The sequence below is a fragment of the Saccostrea cucullata genome, unplaced genomic scaffold, assembly GCF_032062105.1.
Source record: "Saccostrea cucullata isolate Sc308-1 unplaced genomic scaffold, CSIRO_AGI_Scuc_v1 ctg1672, whole genome shotgun sequence".
NCBI classification, from domain to species: domain Eukaryota; kingdom Metazoa; phylum Mollusca; class Bivalvia; order Ostreida; family Ostreidae; genus Saccostrea; species Saccostrea cuccullata.
In genome coordinates, this window is record NW_026940393.1 from 89109 (window position 1) to 107978 (window position 18870).

General features: G+C 34.6%; 1 protein-coding gene across 1 annotated transcript in view; it reads right to left on the reverse strand.

Annotated features, from left to right (window-relative positions):
* Window positions 1–18870, reverse strand: part of LOC134255332 (uncharacterized) — a 36478-nt gene that overhangs the window by 5978 nt on the left and 11630 nt on the right. Inside the window, exons 2-6 of the mRNA XM_062737854.1 lie at window positions 12766–12934; window positions 9091–9354; window positions 8676–9008; window positions 5793–6089; window positions 5401–5715 (exon numbers count right to left, since the gene is read on the reverse strand). Coding sequence (XP_062593838.1) covers window positions 5401–5715; window positions 5793–6089; window positions 8676–9008; window positions 9091–9354; window positions 12766–12901 — 1345 coding nt within the window. The 5' untranslated portion in view covers window positions 12902–12934. The remainder of the gene's footprint in view (window positions 1–5400; window positions 5716–5792; window positions 6090–8675; window positions 9009–9090; window positions 9355–12765; window positions 12935–18870) is intronic.

An 18870-nucleotide genomic window follows, 5' to 3' on the forward strand; every position in this document is an offset into this window, starting at 1 on the left:
GGTTAAAGTTTTTTCACAAGTATGGAAATCTCCAAGTTTAAGGTCAAAAGGATTAGGTTGCTGGTATCCAATGAAAGGTCTTTCAACATAGAATACCTATGTAAAGTATGGAAGCCCTTGCTTAAACCGTTCAACTTTGCTATCAAATGAAAGGTCTTGTCACAAGAATTAAATATGTAAAGTATAAAAGCACTAGCCCTAACCCCTTTTAAGTTATAGTCAAGGTTTGCTTTTTTCACAAGGATTACATTTGAAGTATTAAAGCCCTAGCCCTTACCGTTTAAAAGTTATGGCAAAGGTTAAAAGTTTTTTTCACAAGTATGGAAATCTCCAAGGTCAAGGTCTAAAGATCAATGTTACTGGTAGCCAATGAAGGGTCTTTCAACAAAGAATACACATTTGAAGTATAAATGTCCTAGTGTCTACTATTCAAAAGATATGGCCAAACTAAAAGTTTAAAATTTGTGTGTAAAAGTGGGTTAAACTCCAAGGTCAAAGGGTCAAATTTGGTGGTACCCAAAGAAAGGTCTTGTTACAAGGAATATACGTGTGAAATATGCAAGTCATAGCTCCACTAAATCAAAAGTTATGGGCAAGGTTAACGTTTTTGCGGACAAACATACAAACAGATAGACAGAGAGACAGACAGACAGACGGACGGACACGACAAAAACTATATACCCCCGAAACTTCGTTTACGGGGGCATAAAAAATGTGTACGAAGAGTCCATGTTTTCTTTATACTTACAAGCCCCTATTTTTTGTTAGCAAATTAGAATGAGAAAATTATCATGATATGACACCAGAAATGTCTGGTTTTGTTTTTCTATTCTTAAAGTTACAGTATGGTCATATAATTTTAAATTTTGGTTAAACAAAACTACTTTAGGAAGGTAAAAAAAAATTATGTATGTAATTCAAGCTAAATCTAGTGGTTGAATTAGACCGACGTAAACAAACAAGCACCATAGTCATGATACTTAGTCGTAAATATTCACATAATGTATCTGACATGGACACAGCAAACAAAAAAATCTGTTCTGCAAAAATTTTACTTCTTCCGTCATACCAATTCACATCTGCAGGCCGGTCATGGTCTTTAATGTCTATATTGAAAACAACATCAGACACAGATAGCGGAGTAACCACGTGGTGCTGCAGTGAACACTGGACAAGGAGTAGTTTCACCAAAATTATGTTCATGGTCGGTTTCAGTCTCACTTCTATTTTGATTCTTATGAAGATGCTTCAATTTCAAGAACCGTAAAGATTAAATATGTATGGCAACTTTGTCTTTTAAATCGAGGACATTTCTCGATTGCTTCGTCGGTTATCTTGTAGCATAGACAATAATTTGTAAATGGGGACTTTAATTTGACGGCGTTGCGGATTCCGGAAAAAAAACGGCACGTGCAAATATGCGAATTCTTTATATCACGTGATTGCTATCGGCCTACACATTAAATAATTCTATTATTATGTATTTAGATTTCTAAAGTAATATTTGAAGTACTAACAGAAATATATTGATTTTTCTCTGATGCAATTCCCGTGAAAACGTCTTGTAAATGACGTCTCCTCAATTGACAGCGCACCAAACTTAAATTATGTGTAATGCTCGAGATATCTCCAACATAGATCCAAAATATGCATTCTAAAACCTGTAGTAAACTAGGATATTATATAAGTTTTTGGTTTTAAAACAAAAAAAGAATATTACTTGTTTAAAAGATTTTAAGCTTGACAAGAAATGGTGTTTGGATGTTGAGTAGATAAGGTTACTCAAACTGTACAGGTACTCTTGGAAAATGTTGAGAAAATGAGAGCTCAATAACATATTTTTTTTTATTATAATGCCAGTGACGTCGAAGATTTTGCTGCTCCGTGACTTAATGATATGTCCTGAAAAATCACTCAAAATTGATATCAATTTACAACATTTTGATATGAAATTTTGAAGACCATATAAGTAAAGATTCTTTTATATTATTTGTGACATTTTGCCCGATTATGTCGTTAAATATTTTTTCTGTGCAACAAATCCGCGTAATTTTTGAACGGCCCTCGTATTGTTTCTCCGTAATATTTTTACATTTTAGACCTCCGTAACCAATTTCAACCAAACTTGCAACATAAAAATCCGTTTAAGGTTTTTGCAAAAAATGTACAGGACGCCATATTATGTAAGAAAGGAGACATAAATAAACAGAAGTATATGTCAACATAAAAAAAATTGCACATTTCTTGTAAACAGTATTATGAAAAATATGTAACCAGAAGTCTCTGTCGAGACTGAAGCTCTTCTGGTTTGTACTTATAGGAAAGGAGGAGAAAGCAGTTGGGAATTGAAACTTTACAACAGCAATAAATAGAACAAGATGTGTTTGTGAAACATTATGCGCCCGGCGTCAACAAAGTTCGAAAAAGAAATTTTTAAGTGAAGCATGCATTCTAAATATGAAGTCCCTGTCTCCTATGGTTCAAAAGTTATGGCAAAAAGTGGAAAAAGATATTTTTAGGATATAGGTAACACTCAAGGTCACAAGGTCATCGACCTTGATGTCATTTGAAAGGACTTTATTAGTGGAGTATGCATACCAAATACGAAGTCCCTATTTCCTATGGTTCAAAAGTTATGGCAAAAAGTCGAAAAAGCTATTTTTAGCATATAGGTCACAGTCAAGGTCACAAGTCAATGACCTTGATGTCATTTGAAAGAACTTTATTAGTAGAGTATGCATACTAAATATGAAGTCCCTATCTCCTATGGTTCAAAAGTTAAGGCAAAAAGTTGAAAAAAGTTATTTTTAGCATATAGGTCACAGTCAAGGTCACAAGGTCATTGACCTTGATGTCATTTGAAAGAACTTTACTAGTGGAGTATGCATACCAAATATGAAGTCTCTATCTCTTATGGTTCAAAAGTTTTGGCAAAGGTTAAAGTTGACAACAGCTAGACAGACAGACAAACAGACAAACAGATAAACAGACAAACAGAAAAACAGACAGGACAAAAACAATATACGCCCCGGATCTATCGATACGGGCGCAAAAAAATGATCCTTGATAAGGTCTCTTAATGTTCTTAGTGTAGTCTACTTGCATGCCACATTATATTATAATCAAAGTAAAACGGTAAGTAAGTAAGTCGCGGGTTCGAATCCCACTGCGGGACGTGGAGACCGGACCTTCGGATGAGACCGTATAAACCGAGGCCCCGTGTCGCAGTAGGTGACGGCACGAAAAAGATCCCTCACTGCTCATTGGCCCTGAGTGCCGAGCATAGGACAAAATTTGTAGCCCTCCAGCGGCAAGTGGTGGCGTCTCCATATGAGTGAAAAATTCTCGAGAGGGACGTTAAACAACATACAATCAATCAATCTAAAGATGTGCCAGTCCGAATTTTCTTTCACACCACACGCACACCAGACAAGTTAAGTTGTTGGTTTACACAGTTGACAACTCCTTAACCCGCCTGCAGTAATCCTAAAATACACAGTTCTGCTCACGAGCCTTTGGTTTCTCTTGAAACCTTTTTTTTAGAGACAGGGCAAATCACCACCTTCGAATTCCACGCTAGGTTCTTCAAATGTATCATTAAACTTCTCTTACATGTCTTTCTTTTCTCTCTTCCTGTCGCCAATCCTTCCGATTGACGAGATTCTTTGATTAAACCTCGCCATGGTTTATGCGCAGAATTTATTAAATGGTAATAGCATTAGCTGTGAAAAATCTTTGTTAAAAACCCAAAACGGTCGCGATTACTAATCCGACAAACAAGATATAATACTGTTCTATATCGATTTTTGTGGCGTATTTCAAAAGAGGAACTACTTAAAACACTTGAACTGGAATTTAAGAAAAAACAAAACCAAAGGAAAGTAAAACTTAAATTTCTTTTTTTTTTTAAATGTGTTTTGCCTTTTAATAAAATTAACATTTTAATTCGTATTCATCAAAGTTTCGTGTATGTTCCCAATCAGCTTATGCGCTGAGAAGTTATGCTTAGGGACAGATGTTACGCACACACTTTTATCTAAAATTTTGACTTGTTTCATGTATTAATGAATAAAATGACAAAGTTTCACCGTGTTTGACGTTCGGGTGAAGAAGAACAAAAACAGAGAGTACATGTACGTATACATGTCACTATTTTGACTCATACTACCTTGTATAGAGTTCAAGTATATTCCATTTTTAACTGATGAACCAGAAGTCTCTGTCGAGACTGTAGCTCTACTGGTTTGTACTTATCAAAAACCATTGCACTATTTTATGTATCTTTGTATAGTCTACTTGTGTGCCAACTTATTTTGAAAACAAACTAAAACTGTAGAAGGAGTAGAGTTTTAAAGGAATTTTACAGAAAATTCTATTTTTAGTAACCATGGTAACACCGTTCATCGCAATCAAAAACCGATGGAATATTCTATGTATCTTAGTGTAGTCTACTTGTGTGCCAAGTTATACTGAAATCAGACCAAAACTGTAGAAGGAGTAGCATTTTAAAGAAATTTCACAGAGAATTCTATTTTAGTAACCATGGCAACATCGTTCATCGAAATCAAAAACCGATGCACTATTCTATGTATCTTTGTGTAGTCTACTTGTGTGCCAACTTATTTTGATATCAAACTAAAACTGTAGAAGGAGTAGCGTTTTATAGGAATTTCACAGAAAATTCTATTTTTAGTAACCATGGTAACACCGTTCACCGAAATCAAAAACCGATGCATTATTCTATGTATCTTAGTGTAGTCTACTTGTGTGCCAAGTTATATTGAAATCAGACCAAAACTGTAGAAGGAGTAGTGTTTTAAAGGAATTTCACAGAAAATTCTATATTTAGTAACCATGGCAACACTGTTCATTGAAATCAAAAACCGATGCACTATTCTATGTATCTTAGTGTAGCCTACTTGTGTGTCAAGTCATATTGAAATCAGACCAAAACTGTAGAAGGGGTAGCGTTTTTAAGGAATTTCACAGAAAATTCTATTTTTAGTCACCATGGCAACACCGTTCACAGAAATTAAAAACCGATGCACTATTCTATGTATCTTAGTGTAGTCTACTTGTGTGCCAAGTTATATTGAAATCAGACCAAAACTGTAGAAGGAGTAGCGTTTTTAAGGAATTTCACAGAAAATTCTATTTTTAGTAACCATGGCAACACTGAACATCAAAATTAAAAACCGATGCACTATTCTATGTATCTTAGTGTAGTTTACTTGTTTGCCAAGTTATATTGAAATCAGACTAAAATCTGTAGGAGGAGTAGCGTTTTGAAAAATTGTTTACAGACAGACGGACAGACAGACAGACGGACGCCGGACGCATTACTATCGCATAAGCTCTTCTGGTCTCTGACCAGTAGAGCTAAAAACAATGAATACTTACCAATTTCAAATAAATTGCTTTTTGTTTCTGTATAATCAATGGTACAAACATGGACTTGATATCGTGCCTTGTCCTTCGACAAATCCTTTAAAACCAGAGAACACCCTTCTCCTTGAATTGTTTTGCAAGGGAAACGGGATGCTATGGAACCTGTTTTCGTATTTCGCCACTGCTGAATCACTTTTTGATCATTTCCATCCGAAATTTTCAACCATTTAATAGTTTTGATAGGTTTATTTGACCTTATATGAAGTTGAAATTTTGTGTACATATCATTATTATCGTCTTCCTCGGATATTGTCAGGATTGGATTGGCTGTAAAATGTTTTGATTGAAATTGATTGATGAAATATTAGAAATGGAGCATGAACAGTAGATAAAAGTCTCCTTACCGTTTTTTACCTCGAAACGATATTCATCACTTGTGGCTTCTCCTGTTTCATTCTTCACATATAAGCGGTAGATTGCATCATCCTCTACAGTCAAGTTTGTAACAATTAATGTTGGATTAGATGAATGAGTGTTGGAACCTTGGTACCTTTCGTTGGAGATATCTATTTCCTCAAAGGTACCATACGTCTTTTTTTGCCATGACACTGATTTGATTGCCGAATTAGAAATGACTGTTCCGACAAAATGCAAACCTTTCCTTGACCATGATTTATCTTCAATTGTAACGTGTGGTGGAGCTACAAAATGATATTCATATTATATACAGACACTATATTCCCCATTTTCAAAAGGTGAGTTATTTCCCCTGAAGGGAACTCTTTACTGTGTTTAATACGCATGCGCTGTAAATAAAGTCACTTCCGCGGACGTTCTTGATGTAAACATGTTCATGGTGTAATGCCTCTGTCATATGGAAAATATTATTGTGTTTGTGAATAAAAAGAAATCTTAACTGATTCGTATTTTTTTTAAATTGCCCACTCATAGTCTCTTTTTGGATTTGTATTAATCTGTGTAGTACTATAATAAGGTGCTGTGTGACACTCCCCCCTTACAAAAAAAAAAAAAAAATCCACACACACAAAAAAAAAACGAAACAAATTACTGATAAAATGCTGATACATATTCGAATAGGCCTATTTAAAAAAAGCTAATAAGCTAATTTTCGGTAGTGGATGTTCTGCAGACGGATCATCATTATTTACAAAATGTGCGGAACAAATTTTTAGTTATAAAGTTTTTACGAATTAATCTAGCCTGCTGCAGCTGTATTTTCTTTGAATCTCTAGGAATTTTTTGGAGACTGATGACATGTCCATCTACAGTTTTACCTCTGAAATTGCTGCATATACAGCAGTAGTTCGTCTTCCGCGACCGATACCAAGAAACTGTGTTTTTGCTCGATTGTATGTCATAACATAGAACTTTTACTTACAAGAACACATTTGGTGACAATTAAAGGCCCATTTCATTTGAATTAACAGTGTTTCTAGATTTTTTTATTTGTAAAAAAATTGATTTACTATATAGTATTAAAACTTTGAATGGAATTCTAAATGAATAATTTAATCTCATGTCCTCATGTAACGAAGAAAGACTAATTGAATAGTATTGACCTGAATTCGTGTTACATATGTCGTATAAAGTCTGAGCTGCATTTAATCAGAGTTTTAGTGTAGGATCTAAGCATATGTACATGTATATTCCCGAGTAAAATACACATTTTGTTTTAGATCAGATAATTGAGAGCAGAAACACGAAATTAATACAATAATTTCCTTGCGTATTTCTCGTTAATTAACGGAAAACATTCTTTTCTCAAGTGTTATTTATTTTTTTTAAAATCCTTTCAGTGTAAGTACATTTATTTATTTTTATAAGTTATTCTTTTTTGCAAAGTGTGTAAAAAACAATATCAGAGAGAGAGAGAGAGAGAGTCATGTAATCCCGTGTAACTGACATACATGTACATCTGTGAAAAATATATGTATCGTAATTTTATTGAATCCACAATTAATAATTCTAATAATTTTTAATTTTCACAACTATGGTTCATATTCAACTGTTCAACCCATTTACATATTCATTCTCTGTACCTGTACGCACGGGAAGGGGGGGGGGTCAAGGGGCTTAGCCCCACCCCCAGTTTTTTTCCCAATATTACTTTTTCTATTGAAAATGTACATTAATAGATAGGTTGCCCCACACCCCCGCCCCCCCACACACACACAGTTAATACTACGGTAAGTTATATAAGGGAAATGTAGTATTGTATGCCAAGGAAGTGGTACTGAAATAAGTAGCTTTTTCAACTTTGGGCAAGGTTTTTCTTTGCTTGTCAACTTACCCAGGTAAGAAAAAATATTTCTTTGGCTACCTCCCCCCCACTTTTAAAGACGATGCTACGTGCCTGGTTAATTCGTATAGCTTTCTTTAAAGGGGGGGGGGCTAACAGACCTTTTATAAAATAATTTATTATCTAAAAAAATATTCAGACCGTTTCCTTCTTTTAAAATTATTAAATACAGCGTGTAAGTTGATGACTATTTTGTATTGCGTAGTCCGCGGAAGTTAGGCTAGTGTAGAAGAGTTCCGATTTTGAGGGGAGATAACTCACTTTTGAAAATGGGGAATAGTAAGGATATCTCCATTTGATAAAAGGTTACTAAGACTTCTTTTGATCGACTATCAGTGTATCATATCAAGTTTAATGATATTGTACGATAAATTGATTGATTGTATGTTGTTAAACGTCCCTCTCGACAATTTTTCACTCATATGGAGACGCCACCATTTGCCTCAGATTTTTTCATATACTTGGACTATTGCTGAATCACACTGAATGCCACAAGGGAATTATTTGGAGATAACAAACAGTATTCAAGATCAAAAATTCATAAAACCATACAAAATACTGTAGATTCCTAATTACAAGCGAGGAATTAATTACCACGTAATTTCTCAAAAGGAATCACTCGCAAAATAAAATTATTCACTTTTATACTTTTACAGTGCTGAAATAAATTTAAAATCTCTTTATCAAGCGTCCAACTGCGAGTCATTATTCTCGCGATTTGACGACATAGAGCCATCTCGCGAAAATAAGTACTCGCAAAAAATAAGGAATCTACAGTAGGGGCTCCAAAACATCAGAAGTGATATCAGTTGCCCATCTCCAAGCCCCACAGGGGATTCGAACCAGCAACATAAGGATTTACTCCTCAACTCTAGACGCTTTAAAATAACTATTGTACCACACGGGCAGCTAGGCTGCTTATTGAACTTAACATCTTTCAAGCATAAATAGATATAAAATATCTTACCCTTTTCTACACAAAGCTTAACGTTTGCGCTTTTTGAAACACCAAAATCGTTTGAAGCTTCAAAATAATAAATCCCTTCATCAAGCACACAGCAATCTGCAATCAACAGGGTATCATCGTTTTTGTTCACCATGTTTGTGTATTTTTTCTTTCTTTGCCAGTTAAAAGTACGAAATTCTGAAGGAAATTCAACTTGTATCCTATTTCTATCCCTTTCAATGTACCAACGTCTGCTTAATGTAGGTGGCCTGGAATCTATCGATACTTTTAATTTGGCAGATCCTCCGTATAGAACTCTCAATTCATTCTTTTCACACCTTATAAATGGTTTATCTAGGAGATTTGACATGGGTTATAAATTTTACTGTTATACCTTTCGCAGAACAAAGGTGCAAATACAATGAAAACTACTCACCACCAACAAGTAGGTATTCATTTTGAAATGTGCTTCCAAAAAAAATAGAAACCCTCAGTTCGTAATTTCCAGAATCCTCAAAAGTTGATTGCATTATCATCAGTTTTGCAGTATTTAGAATCTCTGGGCTATGTCTTTTACTTGGCGTTTTCCAGGCTTTCGAAAGTATTGGAGAAAACGTGCTCTTAATGTTTCCAACAAGAGAAATTTGCTCACCACACTTGACTTTAGATTTACAAGACTTAGTGATCTTTACTGTCGGTGCTATAAGTCAAAACGATAAATGCTTCAAAAATGGCTAATAAGAGGTAAATATGATAATCCTATATTTTAGTACATGCATGAATTATGTTTCCACTCTCTTTTAAATCAATGACATCTACTGTTCTCAAATCTTATGATAGCGTTAATGTCAGCAAACATGTCAAAAGACGTCAATACATGTAATAGTTAAACATCGCAGATATGTTATTTTATAAATCAAGCATAAAACGACAGAAAAATGATCAAATCCATGATTTACTATTTCCGATATGCTCTCTGATCACAGGTCCAAGGTACATGCATTAGAGATCTTGTTAAGGTAATACAAATGTAAGATTTACTTTCTGAGGAAATTTTAGCAAAAATCCAATGAATTGTCTTGTAAGAGTATCAAAATGAGGGTCAATTATATTTAACGATATACTCTCTACTGTTTATGGTTTCATGATGTGATCAGTCGAGTGGCGTGCGTGATAATTTGCATGAACGTACACATATATGAACAGAATAATCACGAAAGCCAACCGATTGATCATTGTCATGAAACCAAAAATTCCGACAGTTATTCCTTATATTAATTAACGAGGGTTGTCCGGTAAAATCGTGGAAAAAGCGTTTTTCTCGAAAAGTAATCGGCGCTCTAAGCTGAAATTTTCAGTCAATGTTTATCTATCAAATTTAAGTGCATAATAATTTTTTGACAGTACGTAGACAACCAGAAGTCTCAGTCGAGACTGTAGCTCTACTGGTATGTACTTATCAAAAACCATTGCACTATTTTATGTATCTTTGTGTAGTCTACTTGTGTGCCAACTTATTTTGAAATCAAACTAGAACTGTAGAAGGAGTAGCGTTTTTAAGGAATTTCACAGAAAATTCTATTTTTAGTAACCATGGTAACACCGTTCATCGAAATCAGAAACCGATGCACTATTCTATGTATCTTAGGGTAGTCTACTTGTGTGCCAAGTTATACTGAAATCAGACCAAAACTGTAGAAGGAGTAGCGTTTTTAAAGAATTTCCCAGAAAATTCTATTTTTAGTAACCATGGCAACATCGTTCATCGAAATTAAAAACCGATGCACTATTCTATGTATCTAAGTGTAGTTTACTTGTGTGCCAAGTTATATTGAAATCAGACCAAAACTGTAGAAGAAGTAGCGTTTTTAAGGAATTTCACAGAAAATTCTATTTTTAGTAACCATGGCAACATCGTTCATCGAAATTAAAAACTGATGCACTATTCTATGTATCTTAGTGTAGTCTACTTGTGTGCCAAGTTATATTGAAATCAAACTAGAACTGTAGAAGGAGTAGCGTTTTTAAGGAATTTCACAGAAAATTCTATTTATAGTAACCATGGCAACACCGTTCATCGAAATTAAAAACCCATGCACTATTCTATGTATCTTAGTGTAGCCTACTTGTGTGCCAAGTTATATTGAAATCAGACCAAAACTGTAGAAGGAGTAGCGTTTTAAAGGAATTTCACAGAAAATTCTATTTTTAGTAACCATGGCAACACCGTTCATCGAAATCAAAAACCGATGCACTATTCTATGTATCTTAGGGTAGTCTACTTGTGTGCCAAAGTATATTGAAATCAGACCGAAACTGTGGAAGAAGTAGCGTTTTAAAGGAATTTCACAGAAAATTCTATTTTTAGCAACCATGGCAACACCGTTCATCGAAATTAAAAACCCATGCACTATTCTATGTATCTTAGTGTAGTCTACTTGTGTGCCAAGTTATATTGAAATCAGACTAAAATTGTAGGAGGAGTAGCGTTTTGAAAAATTGTTTACAGACAGACGGACAGACAGACAGACAGACAGACAGACGGACGGACGCCGGACGCATTACTATCGCATAAGCTCTTCTGGTCTCTGACCAGTAGAGCTAAAAATAAAGATTTTATTATACTTAAATGTGAACAGGATACGGATTTGCGGCGCACGGTAAAACAAAACCGAGATTTTGTTAGAGAATAAACAGGTATTCATTCGAAATACAAGTTTTTAATATAAAAGATTGGGATAAAAATTATCCTACTTCGATTCAACAATCACATTTCTCGTCTTTTTTAAGGAGTTCAAGGCATTTCATTAATTTTTGGCAGATAGATATTTTCTTACTTCATTTACTAAATAGTACATTTATTTAGAATATGAAATGAAAACATTTGACGTATCCATATTTACATTTTTTATGATTCAGAACGTTCATTTAATAATTCTGAAAATCCGGGAGAGGAGGGAGCGGACACCTCATCTAAGCATCCTCCTCTTTTTCCATGAGTGGGAAACACAGATTATCTTTACTATTCTACATTTACCTGCATTTTTTTTTAATAATATTTAGAAAATAACGTAGACTTTGATCACTATTACTACAGACCCTAAACCCTAAACACGAAACAAACCGTTCCGTGCAAGAAGTGTACCGTTCTGTATACTAAACGAAACAAACCGTGTACAAAATGATATATACCGTTCGAAAAGTGTACCGTCAAAATGTAAATTTTGCAACATGTCAGTACCGTTCACAAAACGAAATGAATCGTATTGTGCACGTGGACCAGTAACACTTTTCGGGTCATTCTCTATCCGAGTCGTCGTTCCCGCTACGCTGCTACATACACCTCTTGTTTTACAAGATTCTTAGAAAAATTGCAAAAGATTAAAAGTTGTATCAATAATAGTTTTTAATCATATTTCTTATCAAAAATCATTATTTATTTTAATTTATTACACCTTTAAAGTGTTTTTAATTTAGATTTTCATTTTTACTCCGCAAATAAAATAGCTCCCTTAAAACTTTGATAATAAGTCGTTTTGAGGGATTATAGATTTAAAATAAATGATGAATTATCATCTTTATCGAGAATTACGATAATTAATTACTTTTTAAACTTCAAATTTCCTACGTTTAAACTTTGTACAAGAATCTTGTACAACGAGCGTTGACAGAGGTGTATGTAGGAGCGTAGCGGGAACGACAACTCAGGTTAGAGAATGCTTTTATGCTCTGTAGTCTAAACAAAATCTTACATGTAGAAGTTCACCATGCACCTTACATGACACGAAGGATTCATGAAGTAGACAGAAATTCAGACCCACAGAGCTTAAATAATATCTCCCACTCTTAATGAATGCCGGGGACAATATTGAGAAAAAAAGGAAAACATGCTTCTCACAAGCATCTGTGTCGATGTTTTAAGTAAGCTTCCAGATGGTCTATGTATAAAATAGTCCAAAGTTGGATTCATAACGCGATGGAGATAACTGTTCAGATTTTATTGAATATAAAATGATAATCTGCTTACAATTCTAAGCTTTGAATTTTCAAAATCATTTCAAAGAAATGTTCACTGGTCCTATTTTATGTAGAGAATGAAAATCATACTTACGAATTAGAATATACTTTTTAATGAGTACAGATAACAGGATTAGCAAAACTGCTAAGATTACTCTTAAAGTCCCATCGAAATTTGCTATCTCTGTCCAGTCAAAAGACGAAAGAATCCTTTTCATTTCCGGCCACATAATTCTTATCTTTTTATCCTCTTCCTATTAAACCTTCAAAAGAAGAAATAGCGTAGAAATTAAAGGATGGTGTGACAGAACTGCTATCAGGGACCCCCTTTTCATTGACAAACTACATTAAATCTAAAACGATTTTGATAGTTTTCAAAGATGAGTGAATAAATACTACCGATTTTGAATAGTTTAAAATAGTTCGGACACATTTTAATCATAATGAATACTGCATTATCTATGAATTTTTAGACCCCATAGCGTCAAAACTGCGCCTGGTTTGTGACAATGTTCTATAATTGAAAGATAATAGGCGGATCTTAGTAGAACATCCGAGGAATCTACCTTATATGGCTATTGCCCAATCCGATGACAGAACGACAAAACATGCTGGTTTACTAGATGTTTACATTTTATCACAGGCACGTAGTTTGGGTCAATTTACTCATTACATGTACATGTACCCTCTTCTACACATCAAACTTTTAATCGTCAGCCAAGGCTTTTTATACTTAATAATATGTAATAAGCATGGATTCTCCGCGCTTACGGTTTTAGGTCAAGAAATGCACGTGAAACTTGTATTCACTGACACTCCGGACTATGTGTAGATACTAGACGTAGCGAATTGCCCACCAAACACTTAAAAAATACAGTAACTTTAAAGTATGTAAAGTTCTCAATCAATTTTTTATAACTGTGATTTCGGAAATTGTACATATGTAGATCCGTGTTTAATCTGTATTCAATTACATAAAAAAAATCGGAAAGCATGTAAAATAAGACTTTTTTCCATCATGAAATTTTATGTTTTTTATTTTTATTGTACTCACTCGTAACGCATCTTATTAATATTTAGCTGTTTGACCTGCATTTTATTTGAAGGGAACCATCTAATAAGAGATTAGCCCGGTCCCTTGTCTCATCGTTGCCAAGGCAGTAACGCGGAGTATACGAAGCATATCAGGGACAGGGAAGCAGGCTAATAAGCGATCTACTGTCGTGTTTTAAAACTGTTACAAACTGTTCCTAAGATTTCTCAAGACTTTGATAAGGCGTTATCGTTAAAAGCATCATTTTGTACATTCTATGGTCGATCCAATGACCTTAAATGCTGACTGACGTTTTTCATACTGTTAGCCCATTATTATTCCTTCGCGCAGCTAGTTGCGGAGGGAATATAGCATCGCGATTGTGCGTACGTGTGTGTATGTTAGTGTGTCCGTTACAGATTCCCAGATAGCATGACTACGTTGGGCCAACGTTGACGCACAGTTGCTGACTGCGTTGGTCCAACGTTGGCCCAATGCAATTTCGCTCATCGCCCAACGTTGGTCCAACATGTTGGACCAACGTTGGCACAACGTTTGTATATTTTATAACTGCATTTGGTCAATGTTTGTCCAACAATGGCCCAACCTCCATTACCATCAGTGATTGTATCAACATAGGCCCAACACTGGCCCAATGTACTTTCTGTGTTGGCCCAACATCCATTAATCAACATATTATCGATGGCTCAATTTTAATCCAGTATTCTTTACATGTCTTTGCTATACAATGGCCCGTGTTTTTATGGACGGTGATTTTTTTCAATGTAGGGCCAACGGAGGCCCAACCTTTCTTATATCAATAATGATTTCCTTTCAAAATTAATCCATCTTGACAAGAAATAACTAGCTAAAATTGACAGAGGCAAAGGATAAAATGATAAACTATACAATTTATTTGTTAGCCTCCAATAAATTATAATAAAAAAACATTTGCCGAAGTTCCATAGTATAATCAAGGAACAATAGATGACATCGCTTTTTGATCATGTTCGTACTTATTTTCCACAAATTCACTTGTTTTTTCCATTTTTCTTCGTTCATCTTCATTGTCAGCAAAGCAGAACCAGTCTTTGATAATTGCTGCAATATCTACATCTGCTGCAAATGCACACAGCATATATTTTGTCTAGTCAAGTTTCGGTGTTAAAAAAAGTTAAGTTATTGAATATTTATCAATATTTTATAATGATATTCTGATTATCTTTCACGATACATTTAACCCTGCTCAAATACAATAAAATCTTACCATTAACACTTACCATAAACTAAATGTTTGATCTGGAAATTAGTTCTCGTTATGATATACATTGTAAGATACTTTCATACTTACTGAATCATTTTATACAAGAACTGAACTATCTATGAATTAAAAATGTAATAATAAACTACAGCAAAGCTCGTTGCAAAGCAACGAGTAGGTCTTCCGTCCAGTTTTGACCGGAAGTGACATGAACAAAAGAAAGCAATGAGGTAAGTCGTCTCTAGTGACTTTATAATTTAAATTTTGCATCAAAACCCTAAAAATAAGCTATTTTTGGCTACTTCCGGTTTGACCGGAAGTGACGACAACGGACGGAAAATTAGTTTTTATGCTCCCAGAGACATATTTTATCCAAAAACTTCTCAAGAACGGCAAAAATACGCGTTTTCCGACTACTTCCGGTTTGGCCGGAAGTGACGACGCCGGACGTAATATGATGACTTCACTAGATAAAACTTGACATTTTGAACAACTTTGCTTTTTTGACGTATTGCAAATTCTCAATACATTTTGAGATATAAAGGAAAAACTTTCGGCCCCTGTAGGCCCTTTATTTTAGGGGCCAGCCCTTTTTGCGAGATCTCATTTGAAAGATCTTCAAATTCTACACCTATTTTGTTCTACATGTCCTAACAAAATATTTCTAGGTAAAAAGTTATCGTAGAAAAGGTGTTAAAAATTTTGAAATTCTTGATAGGACTATTTTCGGGCCATAGCAAGCGTCGGCGCTTCGTACTTCCGGTGGTTGTGATATACGAAATTCACTTCTCCAAAGGTTGCTCTAGCATCACTGAAAATTTCATGCTTCTATGTTAAGTGCTTTTTGAGAAAACTGCCGGACAAAGTGACTCTCTGAAAATCACTAAAACGCGGAAATCTCAAACCGGAAGTGACGTCATCAAAACAAAAAAATATATATCTAGTTTTTTCCATGATCTATCAGTCCTAAAAGTTTCATGAAAATCGACTGAGCCGTTTTCGAGAACTCGCGTGCACAAAATCGGTAAGAAAAAAACAATAATAATAATAACTAGAGCAAAGCTCGTTGCAAAGCAACGAGTAGGTCTTCCATCGTGTTCTGACCGGAAGTGACGTCAACAAAAGAAAGCAATGAGTTAAGTCGTCTTCATTGACTTCATTATTTCAATTTTGTGTCAGAACCTTAAAAATTAACTATTTTTGGCTACTTCCGGTTTGACCGGAAGTTATGCCGACGGACGGAAAATTAAGTTTTATGCTTCCAATGACATATGTTACCCTAAAACATGTCAAGAACGGCAAAAATATGCATTTTATGATGACTTCCGGTTTGACCGGAAGTAACGTCGTCGGACATAATTTGACGACGCCATTGGATAAAGCTTAATATTTTGAACAACTTTGCTTCTTTGACGTATTACAAATTCTCAATACTTTTTGAGTTGTAAAAGAAAAACTTTCAGCCCCTTTTGGCCCTTTATTATAGGGGCCAGCCCCTTTCCGTTGATATCTTTCAAAAGATCGTGATATTCTCTACAATTTTTATTCTATATGTTTTCACAAAATATTAACATGTAAAAAGATATTGCAGAAAAGGTGTGAAAAAATTCTAAATCCCCGATAGGATATTTTTCGAGCCATAGCTAGCGCCGACGTGCTGCACTTTCAGAGAAAAAGAGAGGTGTATGTCACATCAGCACATGTTGCTCTATCATCGCTGAAAATTTCATGCTTCTGTGTTAAGTGCTTTTTGAGAAAACTGCCGGACAAAGTGACCCTCTGAAAATCACAAAATCGCGAAAATCTCAAAACCGGAAGTGACGTCATTAAAACAAAAAATTATATATCAGGTTCGTTTGATGTTCTATCAGTCCTGAAAGTTTCATGAAAATCGAGCGAGACGTTTCTGAGAAATCGCGTGCACAAAATCGGTAAGAAAAAAAACAATAATAATAAAAATAGTGGAAAAGAAACCTAAGAATAACAAGAAGGTCTTCCGCTGAAGACGGAAGACCTTAATAAATATACTTTAATTTTTTTAAATAAGCCGTTAGCCATTGTATGTACCACACTTTTAAAAATCCCAACCTTTACTCTAGCTTCCTCTGCGTTTTTGAGTTTATCGGCCAGATGTGAGTAATTAAACTTGGCAGCTCTCCACACATTTTGATGATTAAATTGCACTCGGATCTTTTCGGGTGGCTCGTACCTCGCGCACTGAATAGAGCGTAGCGGAATCAGCCGAGGATTGCGGATTGTTTAAATTGCTGTGCGACTATTTCAGTTTTAGCAACTCGCCTTACTAATATAAAGCTGGCTTGGTTATATTGATTTATGTATATTTAACTATCATTCACATCCTGTCCCTAGGAACTTTTAATTTCTATATTATGCTCATCAAAAAAAAATTATTAAGTCCTTTCGTTATTATAATAATGATGCTTCAGAATGATTTTTAATGGCTTATCCATTCCGTCTTCTTTGATAATGGATTCTCACTAGTTCTATACGAAAGAAACAAGTCTTACAATTCCACTAAAATTTTGAACTTATTAAATATGATTTTAAAATTAAAAAACAGGCACTACAAAACGTAGAGGAAAATCCCCAATTTAGGATAAGTGGTTACTAGTAACTCTTAAAAAATAAATCTTAAATTAAGTACGCTTAAGTAATAAAAACGTAATATTTTTTTGGTCAGCATAGGGCCAATGCACGGACCCCGACATAGAAGAGAACACTCGCCCTAGGACCAACGTGGGGCATGGTTACAATGTTTGCTTTGCTTTTATTATGTACACTCTCGGAAGAGGTATAAAAACTACGATAAACAAAACAAAAAGAAAGCATTACTTTGAGATACAAACACAAATTCTACACAAAGTACTTATAGACAATGGACAAAAGTGGTGGGAAAATGTTGAAGATGTTGATTGTTTACATTATATGCCGATCATAAAAAATAACCTAATATTAGGTCAAATTGCCTACTTCCAGTTCAAATAGTAAATAAACATATATCTTTATCATTTTAATACATATCATGAAACTTACTCTGTAGTGGATCGAGCTTATCTTAGAGGAAATATTGCTTGGTTGCAGCCATGTTTGTAAACATACTTTCAAATAACTCGTACATGAAATCATAGACAGTTCGTACATAAAATGGTTCCACTGCAATGGCCTTACCAGCTTAAAGGATATTTTCTATTACAAACACCGGGCCAACGTAACGCTCCCAACTCACGCAAATCGCTGTTCAGCTGGAGTGCCAATGTTAGATCAACGTACTCACGCTAACTATAAAAAACAAGAGGCCCACGGGCCTTATAGGTCACCTGAGTATCATGTAACAACTTTCCAGCAATTGTATTTGGTTCGTGTTTTAATCCAAAGCCATGAAATTCACAAATTTTGAAGGAGGCACCATTGCTTATCAAAGGGCAGATTTCAAAGCATTAATTTATTTTAGTCAAAGTACCCCCCTGGTACCCCTGACCCAGCGGCCCTGAAATTATCTATTTTGAAAGAGGCCCCTTTCTTCATTATAAGGCCAGCATTTTTTTATGTTTAGGTTTAGTTATGAAATGAGAATAAAAAAGTCCCGAAGGAGAAGGAAATAAAATTTTTTTTTGATAAATCAATTATTAACATTTGTACATTCTTTTTTTATGCTATTCTAATAGGCTCCTTACCACTGGACACATAATGCTTACAAATAGGAAAGTAGAACATTTAATTGCTTATTTCATCATCTGCCAGTTTGGGCCAGTTATATAAATTTTGTGATGTTTGTCAAAATATATTTTAAAAAATCAATTCTTTAAAAGTCTTTCAATATATCTTCATTTTTTAAAAATGTGTTAGGTAAATGTATAGACATTGTTCTAAAATTTACTTGTTGC